This window comes from Pongo abelii, chromosome 3 (assembly GCF_028885655.2).
Source record: "Pongo abelii isolate AG06213 chromosome 3, NHGRI_mPonAbe1-v2.0_pri, whole genome shotgun sequence".
Taxonomy (NCBI): domain Eukaryota; kingdom Metazoa; phylum Chordata; class Mammalia; order Primates; family Hominidae; genus Pongo; species Pongo abelii.
Window position 1 is genome coordinate 190,303,548 of NC_071988.2, and position 20,085 is coordinate 190,323,632.

General features: G+C 37.1%; 1 protein-coding gene across 1 annotated transcript in view; it reads left to right on the forward strand.

Moving 5' to 3' along the window:
* ANXA10 (annexin A10) overlaps positions 1 to 19,419 on the forward strand; it is a 100,029-nt gene extending 80,610 nt beyond the window's left edge. Inside the window, exons 7-12 of the mRNA XM_002815276.3 lie at positions 9,724 to 9,777; positions 9,874 to 9,967; positions 11,212 to 11,307; positions 13,395 to 13,453; positions 16,250 to 16,372; positions 19,050 to 19,419. Of these exons, the coding sequence (XP_002815322.2) occupies positions 9,724 to 9,777; positions 9,874 to 9,967; positions 11,212 to 11,307; positions 13,395 to 13,453; positions 16,250 to 16,372; positions 19,050 to 19,118 (495 nt within the window). The 3' untranslated portion in view covers positions 19,119 to 19,419. The remainder of the gene's footprint in view (positions 1 to 9,723; positions 9,778 to 9,873; positions 9,968 to 11,211; positions 11,308 to 13,394; positions 13,454 to 16,249; positions 16,373 to 19,049) is intronic.
* The last annotated feature ends 666 nt before the right edge of the window (positions 19,420 to 20,085 follow it).

A 20,085-nucleotide genomic window follows, 5' to 3' on the forward strand; every position in this document is an offset into this window, starting at 1 on the left:
TGAATGCTAGAGACTCTAAATGCCAGCATATGATCTTCGATGCAACCTATAAAAATTCTGTGGTGTTATATATTACCAAAAAGGAACACTACTTCAAGTTAAAAATAGATTTTATCATTTATGTTTCTGTACTGACTAAATGATATGTATTTCCATTTAATAAATATTTCTTGAAAATATTCCACATATTAGCATTGTAATACAAATAATATTTTTAAAGATATAATTATCTCCTGTTTTATACATATTCTCCAATGTGCCTGTTATCCTATTTAGCAAAGGCACTCAGGAATGCAAAGAGAAAGAGAGTCAGTGTTCAGCTCTTAATCTCTAAAAGAGAATCTCAAAGGCCACAGCTGAGAAAAATGTCTTAAAAGCCAGAATTTTGGTTTGGTTTGGTTTTGTGTTTCGTGTGTCTGTGTGTGTGTGTGTGTGTGTGTGTTTGAAATGAAACAAGAGTTTCTAAACCCCCAAACCTTTCCTTTACACATCAAAGGCATATAGTAGTTAGCAAAGAATTAGTAGTCACCAAAGAATTTCACTAAAACCAAGAAGTCGATAGAATTTTGTACATGGGAACATGACATTAGAAAAGATTTCAATGCCTTTAAAAAAAGAAGAATACGTGAAAGCCTTTTTAGTAGGAACAAAGCTGGAAGAGTAGGACCTAGGAGAGAGAAGGATCTATAGTCCAGGTGGAGGGGACTAGAGTGAGAATCCTGCCTAAGGCCCTCAGGAACCCAGAGCCCCACACTCTTAGGTGAGGAGTTGGAATCACCAGATAAAAATGCAAGGTAGATCATTGTCTATTCTTTCATCCTGTTCTCTGAACCCCTCCAGTCTCAATTGCTTCCATGAGTTCTTGGATTTGTTTTTAATCTAAACGTTTCTGTGGCTACTGTGGATAAACTCTGAGAAGTCCTTCCCTGTCGTTTATCCTGGTTGGCTTTATCTGAAGAGGTGCTATGGAGAACAGACAGTCCTCAGTGCCTGAATTTTTATGGTCTGACTTATCTATTTCGTGGTACCTTTCTACTTTATGATGGTGCAAAACTGTTTCAATTTTCACATAATAGTTGATATTCCATAAATTATGTGAGATATGTAACACACTTTATTGTAAAATGGGCTTTGTGTTAGATAATTTTGCCCAACTGTAGGCTACTGCAAGTGTTCTCAGCACATTTAAGGTAGGCTAGGCTAAGCTATGATATTCAATAGGTTAGGTGTATTAAATGCATTTTTGACTTGGGATATTTTAATTTACAATGGATTTATCAGGAAGTAACCCCATCATAAGTCGAGAAGCCTCTCTATATCCTTGAGGGTTGTACCACTTTCATAGCAGCTCAACTTTGACAAATTTAGAGTCCTCACGTTTTGTTTATAGCATACGTTATCAATGTTTCTTTAATCTGAGTTTGAAATGTCTTTGAAAATGAGGATCTCTTAAAAACTTAGAAGAGTTGTGATCTACTTGCTTTTGGTTAGGTCCATTTACCACTTAACCACATGCAAAGTTCTTTCCTAGATATATTTCTCCAGTATGACTTTCTTTGCATCCTTGCTCCCTCATTTATGCCTTTTTTATTTTCACGACTCAAAGACATTTCCTTGAAGGATCTCTTAGAAGGTAAAACTGGCCGGGTATTACTAGAGGGCTGAGTCATAAAAGACCCTTACTTTTCAAAGCCTCTTCAAGTCTCAGCTTACATTGCTTGGAATCAGTAAGTGGTTTCTCTTTCTAACTCTTCAAGGCACCAAATTTCTAAACTTTCTCTCTTCTCCCTTGTGTGTCTGCTTGCAAACTGGCAAGTTATTTACTGAGCTCATCTCTTTCTTGTAATAGATGACCGAAAGCATAAAGTAAATGCCATTTCTCAAGCTCACAGGAAGACCAGAACAGGTGCTACCGATCAGAGTGCATTTCCCTTCCAAGAAGTGATCCAGAGACTTAGTCTCCTTCCACCGTTACAACTGGCTTTTAAGTTTATCATGTCTGTCTTCAACCCGGGGAAGCAGAAAGAGAATAGAGGTTTCCTCATGGAAGTGATTATGAGCCTTGTTGTAATGCATATCCATTCTGCTCAGATATCATTGGCTAAACCCTCACTCAAGGAGGCCTACTTAATATCAAAGGTAGTGAAGTTATTTGTCTTCAAGGAAGTTGAAACAAGTTTTACAATCTGTATTTAGTGTATTTCTTCTTCTACTTTTTGTTTTTTTTTTTTACGGAGTTTCACTCTTGTCGCCCAGGCTGGAGTGCAATGGTGCAATCTCGGCTCACTGCAACCTCCCCCTCCCGGGTTCAAGTGATTCTCCTACCTCAGCCTCCTGAGTAGCTGGGATTACAGGCACGCGCCACCAAGCCCAGCTAATTTTTTTTTATTTTTAGTAGAGACGCGGTTTCACCATGTTGGCCAGGTTGGTCTCAATCTCTTGACCTCTTGATCCGCCCGCCTCGGCTTCCCAAAGTGCTGGGATTACAGGTGTGAGCTACCGTGCCTGGCCAATCAGTGTATTTCAAAGCTGTGAAAGAGAATTGAACATTGCAACCAAGAAATTCAAATGGGTAACAGAAGGTGGTAAAGACATATTTGTCAATAAATAGAAAACTTATGATGATGACTATATTAGGCCCAAATAGAATTTCTAAAAGGGAAGCATATATAAACAAAGAATTTGCTTTGTTGTGTTTGGTTTTGGTTTGGTTTAGTTTAATTTGGATTTCTGTGGTTTGGCTGCATAGTTCATAAAACTCCCATGTCACCACTCTCAGTAAATCATCCTATTCTGAGGATTTTCATCTGTAGGATTATCCATGTCAGTGCAGAAAAGATAATTTGGTTTTTCATAGTACAAACTGAAACTTCTGGTAAAATGTAGGTATAAGCTCATTTTAATTTGTAACAGAAGTTGAAGTCATTTGTAGAAAAATATATTTTCAATAATAATTACTATTTTAAAATAATCTCACTTGACAAGATGCCAACCGAGTATTTTCTAACTTTTACATTTTATAAGATTAATTTTAATTAAAAATTTTTCTCAATTTAAAAGGTAATTTTACAATAATGTTGCTACAATAATATAAATTAAAGCAACAGTTTCCACTCAGAGATTCTTCTTGGCACAGGTATTGCCCCTAACAGAGTGAAGCCAACAGTTCCATTATAAACCATTATAAATCCTAATATCAAACAAGTTTTTATTGTTTTAGTAGGAAGAAAATTATTTTCCTAAGGACTTTATTTAATTCCATTAGGTCTGCATCACAGCCAAATCCTGCTTTTGTTCCCTCCCTCCCAAAGGTGTTGATCCCAAGAACATTCCATAATTAACAGGCTGTATGCTGATCTCTGTCTCAAAGTCATCTTCCCAGGAAACCCAACTGGCAATATCCCCTCTGCGTAGAGATGAGGAGACTTAAGCTTAGAGAGGTTAAGTGGTGTGCCTGACATTACAGGTCTACTTAATGAAAGGGCTGACATGAAGTCAGGCCTACATGCACTACACCTCTGCTGTTGAATTGTACTGCTCCTACCTCCAACCCCATTTGGTTCCACTCCAATTCTACTTCTATTTGGTAAAATGTCAACGATCAAAACTCAAATCCTCTTAGCATTTCTGCACCTCTTTAAAGGTTGAGCTATAAACCACCTAAAATAACTGACATCTAAGAATTAGGATCACAGCGTATTTTTATAAAGCAGACATTCTTGTATTTCAGGGGAAAACACAAGTTCTGAAAATGAAACATGAGGGAAAATAAATCACAAGGGAAAAATAATCAATGAATGGTGACTTTTGGGATGTAATAGGGCAATCAATTTTATTCCCAATTGTAGTTATTTTTTTCCTAAAATTAAACAATGATGCTTTATTAATGATAGGGTGTGTACATGAGTACGAGTATTTGTATATATAATATCATTTGTGTAGATATACATATATTTTAAAATAACACACAATATTTTATCACTGGTTTTTACCTAATTTGGATTATGAATGTACAGGATGAACTATTACTTTTTTTTAAAGATAACATCAACTTGAATTTTTAATTTGATTTTCCTTCTTATATATTTATTAAAATTTTCAAAAAATGTAGCAGCTATAAATTTCTATGAATTACATGTATGAATAGCTCAGATTTTTATTGCTTCCACACACAACTTTATTTCCTAGTTTTATCTTAACAGAAAAAGCTAATCCTGTATACTGCAGACAGGACAGAATCAACATTCTATTGCTTGTGTTTTAAGTTTAGAGTTTTAGGCTTTTGGTTCCTAATAGGCATAAAGGTCTTCTCCAAACCATGATTCAGGACCCAAGACTCTTTTCTGTTTGTGGTTCCACCAAAAGTGTTACTCCTTAAGTTTGATTTCTAGAATTGGAACATTAAATATATGTATGAGTATTTAACCTTGGAACAGCATTTAAGTATAGTAAAATTTTCCTTTCAACATAGAATACCAAAAAGTGTGGGTGAATCAAGACTTACATTTTTATAAGAAGCCAAGGAAAATTAATAAAGTTTACTTTAACATTATATACTTCTGAAGTTTCACAGTACATTTTCCTTAAAATGTAAAATACACATTTTCCTTAAAATGTAAAATACAATTATAAAAATATAATAATACATATTTTGTAAAGATTATTTAACTCATAATAGAAAATGAAGGTAACCAACTATTAAAAACGTAATATAATCTCCTTTAATAATAGTTTCTCTGAAAATCAGAAGTTCCATGATAATTTATACTGTTAGTAAAATGTATGACTTCTCTTAGATTGTTAAATAGTTTGAAGATTTTCTATTGGCTTCTCACTTCTACATTAATGGCTCCTCAGTTTGGAACCACTGACTTAGGATTTGGATCAGTAAATTCAGAAAATTGGAAAAGATATAAAGTGAATAATGGGATTGTAAAAGTCCATCACTTCTCTTGATCATTGTCTGTGGTGTACACCATTTCAGAGAGAATCTGTCTAGATATTTTACAAAGAGAAATGGAGTTTTCTTCCTAACGGGAGGTGAAATTTGGAGCTGGTGAGTTCCTAGTGGATAACTGTGGGGCACCGTAGTGTAATCAAATCTCCCCCATCAGTTTTGTATCTTTGGATTTATCATTTAACCTTTATGAGATAAATCAATGTGATAGGATGTTCCAAGTAAAGAGTATAGCTAGAGAAATATGTAAGGTAAAAAAAAGCTAATGGGTATGAGGGATAGACACAAGGCCAGTTGGTAGCCTCTGAGCAAGGAAAGGAAATATACTATAATAGTAAATGAATTCAGAGAAGTAGCACGTGGTAAGATTATGTCAAATCCTGAAGCCATTTTAAGGACTTTGGCTTTTCCTTTGAGTGAAATGGATAAGAGGTAAGGCATTGCTGGGTCTTTAGTGAAGGGATGTGGTCTTATGCTTTAAAATATTCACAATAGCTGCTATATTGAGAAAAGACTACCGGGAGACAAAGCTAGAAACAGAAGCCTGTAAGGAGGCTGCTTCAGCAGTAAAGCTAGCTGTAATATTAACTTGGACCCACAGGAGAGCATTGGCAGTGGTGATAAGTGCCCAGTTTCTGGATGTATTTTAGATAGCAGCAGGAGACAGCCAAATCTTTAAGCAGATACGGGCAGTGAAATCCAATCTTCACACCAAAGACAGTTTAAAGCTGAAAACCCATCTACAAGTGTCAGATAAATCCACAGACTGGATTGGGAACCCCTCTTCCCATGTGAGGTGCTTTCCTCTGGTTGATCCCCACCCTTCACCTATTTTACGTATTACTACCCTTCCCTAATTGGTTTTTTACACTGTTGTGCCCATCTTTGAGTGGTGCCTTTTTTTACCCTTTTTGTGTACTAACAAACCAATCAGCACATACGCCCCCATTCTGAGCCCATAAAAAGGTTGGACTCAGTCAGAGCAGGGGATTGCCCACCTTCGGGTGGTGGGGGAGGAACTACCTGACTTTGGGTACGGGGGCTGCCCAACTTGGGTCTCCCTCTCTGCTGAGAGCTGTTTCTTCACTCAATAAAACTCTTCGCCTTGCTCACCCACTGGCTGTCAGTGTAACCTCATTCTCCTTGGATGTGGGACAACAACTTGAGACCTGCCAAACAGTGAGTGTGAATAGAGCTGTAGCCCTGTAGCACTCCCTTCCCACTCACCCAGCAATGGGAAAAGTAGCTGCTTGGCTACTAAAGGGGCCACATGCCCCCTTTAGTCAGGCTGTCGATGGTGGAACTAAAAGAGCTGTTAACACACCCCTATTCACCTGGAGTCTTCAAGTTTTCAGGCACCACCATGTCCCCTTAGTCTGCACACCGGAGTCACTTGTGACAAGCCTGGTCCAGCCACAAGCCCCACATGGAGCCCGCACCTGTGCCAGCAATTGGAGCAGCCAGCTGGACCCCATGCTCACTCGCTCACACATCCCCTCACTCTGCGGCCTGAGTGCACAGTCACAGTGGCCACGGGATCCAGGCCAGGTTGCAAGGCAAACACAGCCCAACAGGCTGAATGGGCAGGGTACCTCCTGCCACAAGCCCAGGGTGAGCAAGGCCCAGGCAGGAGCATTGCCAGCCACAGAGGTCTCCAACAGGCAAAACGCACAGAAAAAAAATCCTGTGTCATTTTTGAAGGCAGGGTCTATATTATTTCCCGAGGAATTGGATGTTGGCTATGAAAAGGCCGAAGAAAATGGAATCAAATGTGACTTTCAGTTTCTTAGTCTGAGCAACAGAAAGGATGAAGTGCAGTGTGGAAGACTGAGACTATAGCAAGAGTTTGAGGTGGAAGGAGTCAAGGCATTGGATTTTCAACATGCTAAACCTGATATGTATATTAGAAAATCAAGTGGAGATGCTGAATTGGCAATTGGAATATGCATATCTGAAGTTCAGATGACAGAGCTTTGCTAGAGATGTAAATAAATAAATGGGTAAGATAAATGGGTATCATTATAATATAGATGGAATTTAAAGCCACATGAGTAGATAACATTATCAAGAGAAGAAATGTAAATACAGACAAAAAGATGATCAAAGACTGACTACTTGGACCTCAAAATTAAGAGATTGAAAAGAAGAGAAACCAGTTCACAAGACTGAGGAGTAACCAATAAAATGAAATAGATTGCAGGATCCTGGAAGCCAAGTGATGAAAGTATAGCAAGAAGAGAGTGTCAATTATACCAAATCCTACTGATCGATTCAATAAGATGAAGACTAAGAATTACCACAAATGTATGTTATTAAATAAATGGCATATAGTCACAGAAGATATAGCATATTAATTGCTTCCAATTATTTGTTGCTTGGTATAAATTAAAATCATAAGAGAATTTGAAAGGGAGCCAGAGCATATTGTGTAAAAATAAGTTATTTAGGCTAAGGGAAGTGTATGGTAACCACACCTCAGAGTCAGAAATGCCACTGATATTTAATACACATTCTTCTCTAACAATCAGACCTTGGGCAATTCACTTAATATCTCTAATTTTTATCTCCAGAATATGAGGTGGAACTCCTAAGGTACCTGCACCGCAACATTTCCACGATTTGAAAATAACACCCATAGTCCTACCACTCAATAACATTATTCATTCCTTTAATTTAATACACAGATTTCAAAATAAGAATTGCATATGTGCAGTCTTAGTCTCTTGGTATTTTAAGCAAAGGAAATTGAGCAAGAAGAAATGTGACTGACAAACTCATGCCTATTTCCCATCAGTTGTTCACCTTTAGGGGACATACAACTTTTGAGTTATGATTAAACATTAAATGTTCCAGGGCTACAAATTTATGCACAAATGGTAGCTTACTTATTTCTTTGTGAATAAATTGCACTTTCTCATATGCCTCTAGCTTTTTGTTATCAAGAAAAACAGCCCTAATATTTAATCTAAAATGGCAAATTTCATCTATGTGATACTTTGAATAGTGAATGTGGTGCATGTTCTATCTCATTCATACTTTTATTGGGTTAAGTATTTGACTCTCAGATTTCTGGCCATCCTCCTCCTTTCTTTCCAAGAAGGCAATTGGTAGAGAGATGTGTGTGTGTGGTTAATGAACTATCTTGGCAACAGAAAGGTCACCACTGTGTCCTTAGATTAAGATATTGCCTGCATTTTGGCTGATCTTGACTATGGAATAGCAATTCTTGGCAATTCTGGACATTGAACATATGAGGTGTCAATGACCAGCATATGAGCATTTATCAGTGTTAGCTGCCAAGATAAGCCACTGATTTAATTTATGATCTTTTCTCTGTCTTACTTTGGTCAGAGCCAAACTGACCAGTTTGGTCAGAGAAACCTTTCATGATGATTTAGCCTCACCTTTACTCTCACGGGAGCTGAAGACTCCCCCAAAGGTCTAGCTGTGTTTCCCACATACTTCAAGTCAATGTGATCTATCCTGTAGCCCTTGGCTGATGGAACACTGTCCCTGCCATGGTCATAAACAACTCATTCTGGCAAGCTTCCCCACAGGTTCTCAGCTAGATTGCAAGTTCCTCCATCAGGAACAGGTAAGAAATTTGGGATCCCATTCATACTATTTAGGGATTGAGGTTTATTCAAGGAAGTTGTGTTCAAGACCTCCCTGTGCCCAATCTTGCTGTCTCACTGGATTCACTGCACTGTGGCTATTCCCAGTGTCCTAAAAGATGACAGGGCTAGGCACAGTGGCTCATGCCTGTAACCCCAACATTTTGAGAGGCTGAGATGGAAGAATCACTTGAGGCCAGGAGTTCAAGACCAGCCTTGTCAACATGGCGAGATCCTCTTTTTGAGAAAAAAAAAAAAAAATTAGCCACGCATAGTGGCACACGCCTGCAGTCCAAGCTACTTGGGAGGCTGAGGCAGGAGGATTGCTTGAGTCCAGGAGGTCAAGGTTACAGTGAACTATGATGATGCCACTGCATTCTAACCTGTGCAATGGAGCAAGGCCCTGTCTCAAAAAAAAAGAAAAATGGTAGAAGCAGAAGCTACTGTACTTTCAGTGTTCTCTTAACATAGTTGGAGCAAGGAGAAAGCCTCCCCTCTATATCTCGACCCAAAATAAACAGTTAATTAGACTGATAACATGTCTCCCTACCTCTTTCTCACCACTGGCCCTCATAACCTTCAGGAATCAATCGACCCTGCATTGGTTAGCGCCCCTTCCCTCCTGTTTGAAATCATCGACTGGACCATGTCTGGTCTCTAAATGATAATGGAGTGAGAGTTAAACAGATTTACAAAATATTCTGACTGCACAAAGTCTGAATTTCATTACTATTTTGTTGTTGTATAAATCCTATTGTGCAAGTCAGAGATGGACTTTCTCTGCGTTTTTGCTCTGACAATGTTAACACTCATTTCTAACACCCACTGCCATGGTCAGGCAGTGGATACTCAGTTTGATAAGGGAGAAGATACTGTACAGAGACTTGGAAAACTGAAAAATGCCTAAAAGTCTTTCAAATATTACCAGTGCTGCAAAGAAAAAGTAAAATAAAATAATGCACATTTTAAGACAAAACCTTACATACTATCTTCTAAAGTATTCATGAAATCAGGAAATGAATACTTACTCCAGATAATAATAGAAGTTCCTTGGGAACAATCAGAATGTTTGGTGGTTCAAGGGTTTCAGTCCCACTAACCAATATGAGTTGCTAAGAACATTTACATGGAAAACCTGTGCTTACTTTACAGGGGACCAGAGAGGAAGGATATACAGACCCTGCAATGGCTGCTCAGGATGCAATGGTAACTAGAACCAGTTCTCAGACTGACTGTAAAGCACCTTGGTTAAAATGGGCTGGAGTGGTTCTGATGCTACTTCTGTGCTGGCTGATGTTCCAGGTCCTATGGGAAGCCTGTCAGCAGAAGACGGGGGAGCACAAAACCATGCTGCAAATGATCCTGTGCAACAAGAGCTACCAGCAGCTGTGGCTGGGTAATTATTAACTGGGTTTCTTTCCAGCTATTCAACTGATTATATGACAAAAAGAAGGTGGTTAACTAGAAACAAAAATGAAATATTACAAGGAAATAGCAGAAAGTCAGTTATCTCAAAGGTACTTATTTTGAATTTTGTTTATAAGATATGCCTTATTTAATGACATTACTAAGGAATAAATATTTCCTTAATATTTTTTCCAATAACTTTCAAATACTGAGCATTTTAAAAATAATCTCTTTATTTGATGGAGTACTTATTCAAATATATTAGCTATTTCCTATTAGGTACATTATATGTTGTCTTGCAAAATGTATAGTAAATGTAGTTTAACCAGTCAATACTCCATCAAGGTCATTAGTATTGATGTCATGATTTCTGCAATATCGATAGAATCTTATTGGTCTTAGAGGGTGCACTCATGTTAGTTTGCCCTTTGACATTCCCTAAACTACAGTGTCTTTTTCTTTTATTAAAAAAAATTTTGTTTTTTTCTATATAAAATACACAAATGGCTGAAAATTTTCAACAGATGGCCTACCCTACCCCAATCCCACATCTAGACTTTACAAGTCAATAAGAGACATTCCTGTCTTAATGATAATCTTAATAATAATAACGAAAAGACATCTTCTTGCTTCTAATTTTCAGTAAGAATGGATGAGAACTAAAGTTGCCTGGGATAGTCAGATAACTAAGTTCATGAAATAGATAATCTTAATTTAACACAATTCTAAATTAGTAAACCCTAGTCTACACCCATAAAGTTGATTTCATATTTCTCAGAATATTCTTTATGGATACTTTGACTGCTATTTTAATCATCACAGAGAGGACTTTCACACTTAATTCTCATATTTAAGCTCTAGTAGGAAGTTTTCTGTTGACATAAGCCTATTATATATGTCCTAAATAACTGGTCCATAAATAATGGCTTGTTGTATGCTTCCTCTCAATTTAAATCAGCAGTGAGTTAGTGGGTCCTACTGGAGGTGGCATTTGTTCCCCAAGAGAAGAGAATAATAACAGGTCTTTGAAGTTCAAAATTTATGCTGACTCTACTAAGAGTATTTGTATTTGTTTCAATGGTATTTATAGCAAACAGAATTGATAGCAGTAGAACTTTTAGTTATTTTATGGAAAATATGGATTTTTACTATGTGTAACAATCTAATTAATATTTGTATTATAAATTTATAATATTTTCAAAATCTCCTTTGAATTACATCAATTTGTTAAAGTTTTCCAGGAATTTCAAAATATTTCTGGGCAAGACATGGTAGATGCCATTAATGAATGTTATGATGGATACTTTCAGGAGCTGCTGGTTGCAATTGGTAAGTAATAAATTATTTGAAGCACAGCAGACATTTTATTTCTCAGTAAATGCTGAGTGGCTCTGATTGAACTAAAGATGCATGAGTAAGCTCTTGATCAAGTCATTTTCCCTTGAATTTTATTATTCAAAAGCACATAAACTCCATAGGGGAAGAGTACATCAGCTACTAATAAAATGCACTAAACTGGCAACCTGATGACTTTAACGAACTGATACCCTTCCCTAACAGCTAGTTCAACTTTCATACCAGAAAACATATCATTCTCAGATATTTTCTCTTTGAATTGGCTTCTCACACTGTTCAATCCATTTTATCTTTACTGACTTCCATTCCCTGTTCAAGAGCCGATAAATACTTAACAGTGTGGTTTTCTTCTCTTTAGGAGGAAAAGGATTTTTTAGTGACCATTACTAATAAATTTTGGTTTAGGAGTAAATCCTACCATAAAAGAGATTTACCAAGTAGTGATTTTCCTCAGGCTATTGTGATAGCGGCACACCTCTTGCTCCTTCCTAAGTAAGAAATGATATCCCTCCATAGAGGACAAAACAGGGCGAGTTATCCAGAAAAACTGCAATAGAACTACCTGTGCAATAGAACTACCTTTGTCTTGTACTGTGCTGGTGAGTTGACAGCACACATTTCAGGGACGACCAAAGGAGGTCATTGTGAAATATCTCCATCGAAGGCATAGTCAAGTAATCACTTAAGATACTAGTTGAATAAATGAATATTGTGATTTTCCATCCTTGAATGGCAGAGGCGTACATGGGCGTGAGAGCTGAGAGATAAAGGAATTTTTGTAGCTTATCTAGTAAAGAAGTCTCAAACTAGGGTTCCATGAAAACAGTTTGATGAAACCCCTAAAATAGTATGCAATAGATGACTATTAATAACTGTGTATTTTTTCTGAGAATGTTACATTTATTCCAGAAAATCTCTACAAAATTTATTAACCATATATTACATCAAAATCCTTCATTTTATAAACAATGCCTAAGGAAACTAAGTGACTGCCTCCAAGCCTATCAGCTGATTAGCAACAAAGTTATGACTAAAACTCATAATATCTGAATCTCAAGATAGCTTTCTTTCCACTATAGACCCCTGCCACAAAGCAGTGGGCATAAGAGAGGAAGTGGTGGACATTAGAAATGGCAGAAAACATTTCAACTGATTTATTCACTCAGCAGACATTTATTGAGCACCTACTCTTCTAGACACTGACTTAGGCACTGCAGATAGAACAATGAAACAGCAAAAACAGCAAAAGTTCGCTGCCTTCAAGGAGCTTTTAAGGAGTAGTTACTCAAGAGTGATTACAAAGGTTTCGTGTATTAAAAATGAAAGAAAAGATGAGGGTATAATCTCACAATCTAAAATAATTACTTAAACTACCAGGGAAATACTGTTATGATGATTTCATTCTGGCTAGAAATTATAGCCTCTCATACATTACCTATTCATGTATTAATTTGTTAACCTCTTCAAATAAACACTACTGGATGTTTATGATCATCAACTGACTTCCAGCAAGGTAACTGTTGACCAGGCTCTAGGCTGTTCTACTGCCTTAGCAGTTTTTATTAGATAACTTCTAGAACTGGTCTAGACCAGTTGTGGTCCATAGTTTCCCCTTAAGAGATTTCAGGTCTACTCACAAATCTATAAGTTACTAAAAATAGCATTCAAATAGATGAACAGATTACATGGGAGCTATATCATATTGAATCCTAAAATAATAATAATAATCTATAATAGTGTTAATAACCTAGGTCTCTTTGCAGCTCTATTGATTTAATTTTCAGATAAAGATGATAAAGTTTTCTTCATTAGGCTACATGAAGGAACTAACAAGAGTTCCAAAAGACAGAAATAGACCAAGTGAAAATCTGCATGACTCATTATAATGTTGTTGCTTTATATTTTTTCCTGTGGCTTATAGTGTTACCATTATTCTAAGTGTTGACATCATAATACAATGTAAGAATTGTAACAGGAAACGTGTTATTGTTTCTCAAATTCTGATGAAAATATATGTTTTCACTCTCAATGTTTCTTCTTCTCTCTCTGATTTCTCCTAGTTCTCTGTGTTCGAGACAAACCAGCCTATTTTGCTTATAGATTATATAGTGCAATTCATGTAAGTAAGACTCATATATTTTTAAAATTTCTCCAGAAATTGTGTCTGTTTTCTCAAAGGATTAATTTTACTTCCATCATTTAAATGTTCATTACCATTTTTGAACTTGTATGTACAAAGAAAATACACCCAAGTGAAAAAATAAATGGATTAGACACCAAAAATAAGACATATCAGATAAAAATAATGTTCTGCTTTCTGTATCAAATTTAGGGAACCATATTTGGGGTGCATCTCCCCGTGCACTTTAGAGATTATTTAACATCTGCAGAAACTGGTAAACTCAAATGTTTTTGTATGTTTCCAAAGACCCCCACATCAGACTTATGCAAGTACAAAACATATGGCATTAAGCAGAAAATGTCAAAATATTACAAACTCTCAGCAAGAAATTGCCACGTTCATGAAGTTTCAATACACGAAATTATGTCAATGGATATTTTTAAACATTGTGCTCTTTTCAAAAAGTATTTAAAGTGATAACTAGAAAACCATAAACTCTAAATCTATTTTTGCAATTAAATGGGAATGTTTTTCATACTTCAGTGTGTTATTCAGTCACACATACTTTGGAGCATTCCTTTTTTTTTTTTTTTTTTTTTTTTTCAGACGGAGTCTCTCTCTGCCGCCCAGGCTGGAATACAATGGCACTATCTCTGCTCACTGCAAGCTCCGCCTCCCGGGTTCACGCCATTCTCCTGCCTCAGCCTCCCGAGTAGCTGGGACTACAGGCGCCCGCCACTGCGCCCGGCTAATTTTGTTTCGTATTTTTAGTAGAGACGAGGTTTCACCGTGTTAGCCAGGATGGTCTCGATCTCCTGACCTCATGATCCGCCTGCCTCGGCCTCCCAAAGTGCTGGGATTACAGGCGTGAGCCACCACGCCCGGCCTGGAGCATTCATTTTTTTAAAAACAAACACTTAAGTGCATCACATAATGCACTCCTTATCCATATCTACATGAAACAGAAAAAGAAAGTCTCGGTCGCGCACGGTGGCTCACGCCTGTAATCCCAGCACTTTGGGAGGCCGAGGTGGGCGGATCACGAAGTCAGGAGATCGAGACCTTCCTGGCTAACACAGTGAAACCCCGTCTCTACTAAAAATACAAAAAATTAGCCGGGCGTGGTTGCAGCGCCTGTAGTTCCAGCTACTCGGGAGGCTGAGGCAGGAGAATGGCGTGAACCCGGGAGGTGGAGCTTGCAGTGAGCCGAGATTGTGTCACTGCACTCCAGCCTGGGCAACACAGCAAGACTCCATCTCAAAAAAAAAAAAAAAGAAAGAAAGAAAGTCTCATACAGATAATTATATACATATCATAGCCTTGAAAACTCAAAGAAAATGATTAAAAATAATCCAATAATACAGTAATTTTAATAATCAGTTTTATCCTCAAAGTAAATTTAACAGATATACTTCTTAAAAGTAGACAGCATGCTGGGAAAATATGTTAATAGTCAGGAATATGTTATTATATATCTTCTGCAGTGTATTTTCTCATTTATGCAAAGGAAGAACCTGAGTAACCCCAGAACACAAAAGGAAGATCAATGCTCACAGTCTTGCTTCTCTTTTATTCTGTTTTCTAGGAGAAACAGTTGATTTGGTTAAACATTTATTTGAAACACTGTATTGGGAAATGCTATAGGATTATTTCAGTCGTTTCTTTCTCAAAGAACCAACCACTACAACAACAGTATGAAGCTTCACTTGTGAATGACTATGGGAAAATAATCACAATTACCTTGATTCCAATTATGCACAAATTCAAGGCTACTTATTCTAATAGTACATGAAAACTGTATTTTTGCTGTGTATGTGTTATAAGGCAAAAGGAAGATATGCGTATTCACAAATGGTTTGTAGGTACAGAGAAGGATGTATATTCAAGTAATGTAATTTTTGATACATGAAGATCTCAAATGTCAAATATTTGTCAAAAAGCTGCTTTAATCACCCCTGAACCAAAGATATATTCTGTGTTCTCCTCCAGTGCACTCTAAAGTGAACGATCTACATTTTAAATTTGAATAATTGTTAGATCATTCATTTTAACCACCTCAAATTATGAAAAGTTTATTAGTAATATACATTCAAAACATTCAGGCTTCAAAAATTAGATTCTGTTTTCTGGCCACTAGATGTCATGATTACTCCATTTGGAAAGACAATTTGAAACTGATTTGTTAGGGTGCAGTATTTCTGGGGCTAGCATACAGACATTGATTTTGTATTTTTCTGCATTTGAATTTAAATCTGCAAATATTTGAATCACCTAGAATTCTAATTTTTATAATTTCTCAATGATGACAAGAAAATAAAATTAAAATGTTATTGCTCTCTTAGACAAATCAATGTCCACCTGACAGAGCTGAGAATGTCTTCCCCTCCAAGGAAGAATTCTTACCTGGAAGGACCACAGGATGAGATTTGCAGTTTATAATGCAGTGTGAGCGGGACAGTGTGAAGGTTAACAAGGCTAGAAAGGGGGAGCAACTATTGCAGTATCAGGGTGAAATGATAAGGGTCAGAGTCAAGGTCGTGGCACTGGAATAGAGAGCACAAGGCATTCAGAAAATAGAAGAGAATAATTCACTGTCAGCATGCGGTAAGGGAGAGGGAGAAGTGACAGAAATGACTCAGGATCTGAGCCACAGCCTGTGTGGCCAGTGATGCCAGTGTTGGAAGAACTCAGGAAGAAGAGAAAATGACTACAGAAAAGGGGTGTGTCCACTTGGGAGAGACTGACTTTTAGGATGCTGTCTTCTCATTTCCCCCACTTCTCTGTATCTTTTAGGACTTTGGTTTCCATAATAAAACTGTAATCAGGATTCTCATTGCCAGAAGTGAAATAGACCTGCTGACCATAAGGAAACGATACAAAGAGCGATATGGAAAATCCCTATTTCATGATATCAGAGTAAGTTTCCGACACATGATTTATTTGGACCCACATTTTCTCCTTTTTGAAACTGAGATAAAAGCTCTCATTCAAATAACTTCATGGCAGACTCTAAAAAGTTAACTATTCAGACAGGGATAACCTAGTTTTGTCCTCTACACAGTCTTTAGAACATCAGCAGGGTGCTAACTTAGAAAACCCTTTACCTTGGCCGGGTGTGGTGGCTAACGCCTGTAATCCCAACACTTTGGGAGGCTGAGGCAGGCAGATCACGAGGTCAGGAGATCGAGACCATCCTGGCTAACACAGTGAAACCCCGTCTCTACTAAAAATACAAAAAATTAGCCGGGTGTGGTGGCACACGCCTGTAGTCCCAGCTACTCGGGAGGCTGAGGCAGGAGAATCGCTTGAACCTAGGAGGCAGAGGTTGCAGTGAGCTGAGATCATGCCACTGCACTCCAGCCTGGGCAACAGACTGAGATTCCATCTCAAAAAAAGAAAAAGAAAAAAAAAAGAAAACACTTTACCTCAGCGACAGAACTTATTCCTCTTTGATGTGTTTTACCCAGAAGCATTGATGCAGTCATGCAAAATATTCATCTCTATAATTATGCTTAAAGAGTTAAATTCTGAAGTATGATCAGGCTCAGGAAAAATATATATTGCAAAAGACTGCATTACTTTTGAAGAGGTTTCTTCAATCAGTTCAGCTGTCCTCTCATATTGTCATAGAAGGCAAGGCAGTCAGTCAAATATCATAAACTGCTAATTCGGAGAGACTTAATGTTCCTAGCTATATACAACTCTACATATCCTTATCCCTTTAGCCCTTGAAGGGCAAAGGAGCAATGATTCAGTACTGAACAAGCCAGTTTTTTCATTCTGATACTTTTAAACTTCATGCATTTTGATAAAACCTAACAAAGAATCCTCAGAATATATAGGGCCATTTACCTAACTGAGAGCCTAGTGGAAAATAAAAATGCTTGGCACCTTGTTCAAAAAAGTTTAAAGAATTTCAAGATGGTGAGAGCAGAGCATTAAACCAAGGCAAGCACAGGGACATGAGAATAGAGCTGAACTTATATTTTGTGCAGAGCTAAGAGCTATTACCTTGTTCACGTTGTTTTCATCTGAAATTTGTAATTCCAAGAAGCAGTGTTTTAGTTTATTGAAAGAGTAATCTAGAAGCAACCTAAAGCCCAAGAGATCACATAATACAGAAGACTTTGTAGGCCTCTGGAGAGCTGAAATGGTTTCTAAGAGGAAGAGTTGATGGAGCACTTAAGAGAAATCTTATTCCTTCATCTTTGATAAAACTCTCCTACAGCCACTTTCAAAACTCTAAACTCTTTTAGTGATGAGAAATGCATGGCATAATTCATTTTCTAAATGAACAAATTAGTTCTTAGGCACTTATTATAATTAATCACAACTGCCTCAAAGTCTGCTAATATGAAAATGTAATTAATGCAACTTTTCTATGTACATTTAAAGCACTGAATTATCATTACATGACTTTGTGCCAAAGCACCTTAATATGAAAGTTGATACTTAACAAAGAAACATTTTATAATAATATTTATTACTATCATTGATTTTGGAAAATATAGAAATTATAGAAGACCATTACAAGAAAATTAAAACCACCCTAATTTTCTACAGATAATCATTAATAAACTTTTATTCTGCTATGGTGTGCATGTTTGTGTCTCCCGAAAATGTATCTGCTGAAATTCTAACCCCAAAGTGATGATATTAGGAGGTGGGGTCTTTGTGAGGTGATTAGGTCATGAAAGTGAAGCCCATGAATGGGATTGATGTCCTTATAAAATAGGCCGAAGAGAACACCTTTGTCCCTTCTGCCATGTGAGCTTAGAATGAGAAGAAGGCTCTCTATGAGAGACAGGCACTCAGCAGGCACCACATCTACTTGATCTTGTCCTTGCCAGCCTCTAGAGCTGTTAGAAATAAATTCCTATTGTTCATAAGTCACCCAGTTTATGGTACTTTTGTCACAGCCTGAACACACTAAGACAGGTACTTTCAGTCATTTTCTAAAACTATATAAATAATAATATGTTTTACTATGTAAAAGAGTATTTTTATTGAATCATGGTATTCTGCCGTATAAGCTATAAAGTACACAAACTACCTCACATTATTATACATTGCTTCTCAGTTTTTCACTATTATACATAACATTATGGTGTATATATTTTTAGCACAAAACTTTGTGCTTATCAATGATTGATAACTTTCTTAATATATATTTCTTGAGGTAGAATTACTACATTAATAATTATAAACATTTTTAAATCTTTTGAGACATATTAATTTGTTCTCCACATTCTACATTCATTTATAACAATAATAATAATAATATTAGGGTACGTCTTCCTAAAGTTAAGAAGAATATTTAATTCTAAGGCAAGTTATTCTTATAAATACACATTCAGGTTCAACCAACTTTATATAAACCACATACTACTGACTATAACCAGAGCATTATTCTTCAACAACTTTCAGTGGGAATAGTACTTAGGTCATGTTAAATCTTTAGATAAGAAAAGTAAATAAGTTTAGAAAGGCTAATGGTCCATGGCTCTTTCATAGTGCAGTTCAGGGGAATTATGCTTCCTTTTTAGAACTATTATGATATTTTATTTCAAATATATTATATTTTTCTTTTCAGAATTTTGCTTCAGGGCATTATAAGAAAGCACTGCTTGCCATCTGTGCTGGTGATGCTGAGGACTACTGAAATGAAGAGGACTTAGAGCACTGTGCACTCCTCTTTCTAGACACTTCCAAATAGAGATTTTCTCATAAATTTATACTGTTCATGGCACTATAACAAAATTATACAATCACATTTTCTCTTCTATCTGTGAAATTATTCTAAGCCAAAGAAAACTATGAATGAAAGTATATGATACTGAATTTGCCTACTATCCTGAATTTGCCTACTATCTAATCAGCAATTAAATAAATTGTGCATGATGGAATAATACAAAAATTGCATTGGAATAGATTTTATTTAAATGTGAACCATCAACAACCTACAACAAGAGAGTCTGCTCAAGGCTGTCTTTATCATGATTTGAAAGACCAAGGAAAATGCAGTGTGACCATCCTCGTTTGGGGAATTTTTGAGACGCCTATACAATTACAATAAAGCTAGAGTGATCATCTAAAGCAGGCTTTAAAAATAAGTAAAGATGTAAACCAGCAAAATGCGGCCGGGCATGGTGGCTCATGCCTATAATCTCAGCACTTTGGGAGGCCAAGGCAGGCAGATCACTAGGTCAGGAGTTCGAGACCAGCCTGACCAACATGGTGAAACCCCATCTCTACTAAAAATACAAAAATTAGCCAGGCATAGTGGCGGGTGCCTGTAATCCCAGCTACTCAGGAGGCTGAGGCAGGAGAATCACTTAAACACAGGAGGCAGAGGTTGTGGTGAGCCGAGATCGCACCACTGCACTCCAGCCTGGACGACACAGCGAGACTCTGTCTCAAAAAAAAAAAAAAAAGATATAAACCGGTAAACTGCAGCCAGATACACGCTTGCCTGGATTAGATGTATAAGAGATTTGGGTGTAAAAATAGTGTGTGTGGTCGGGCGCAGTGGCTCACGCCTGTAATCCCAAAACTTTGGGAGGCTGAGGCAGGCAGATCATGAGGTCAGGAGATTGAGACCACGGTGAAACCCCGTTTCTACTAAAAAT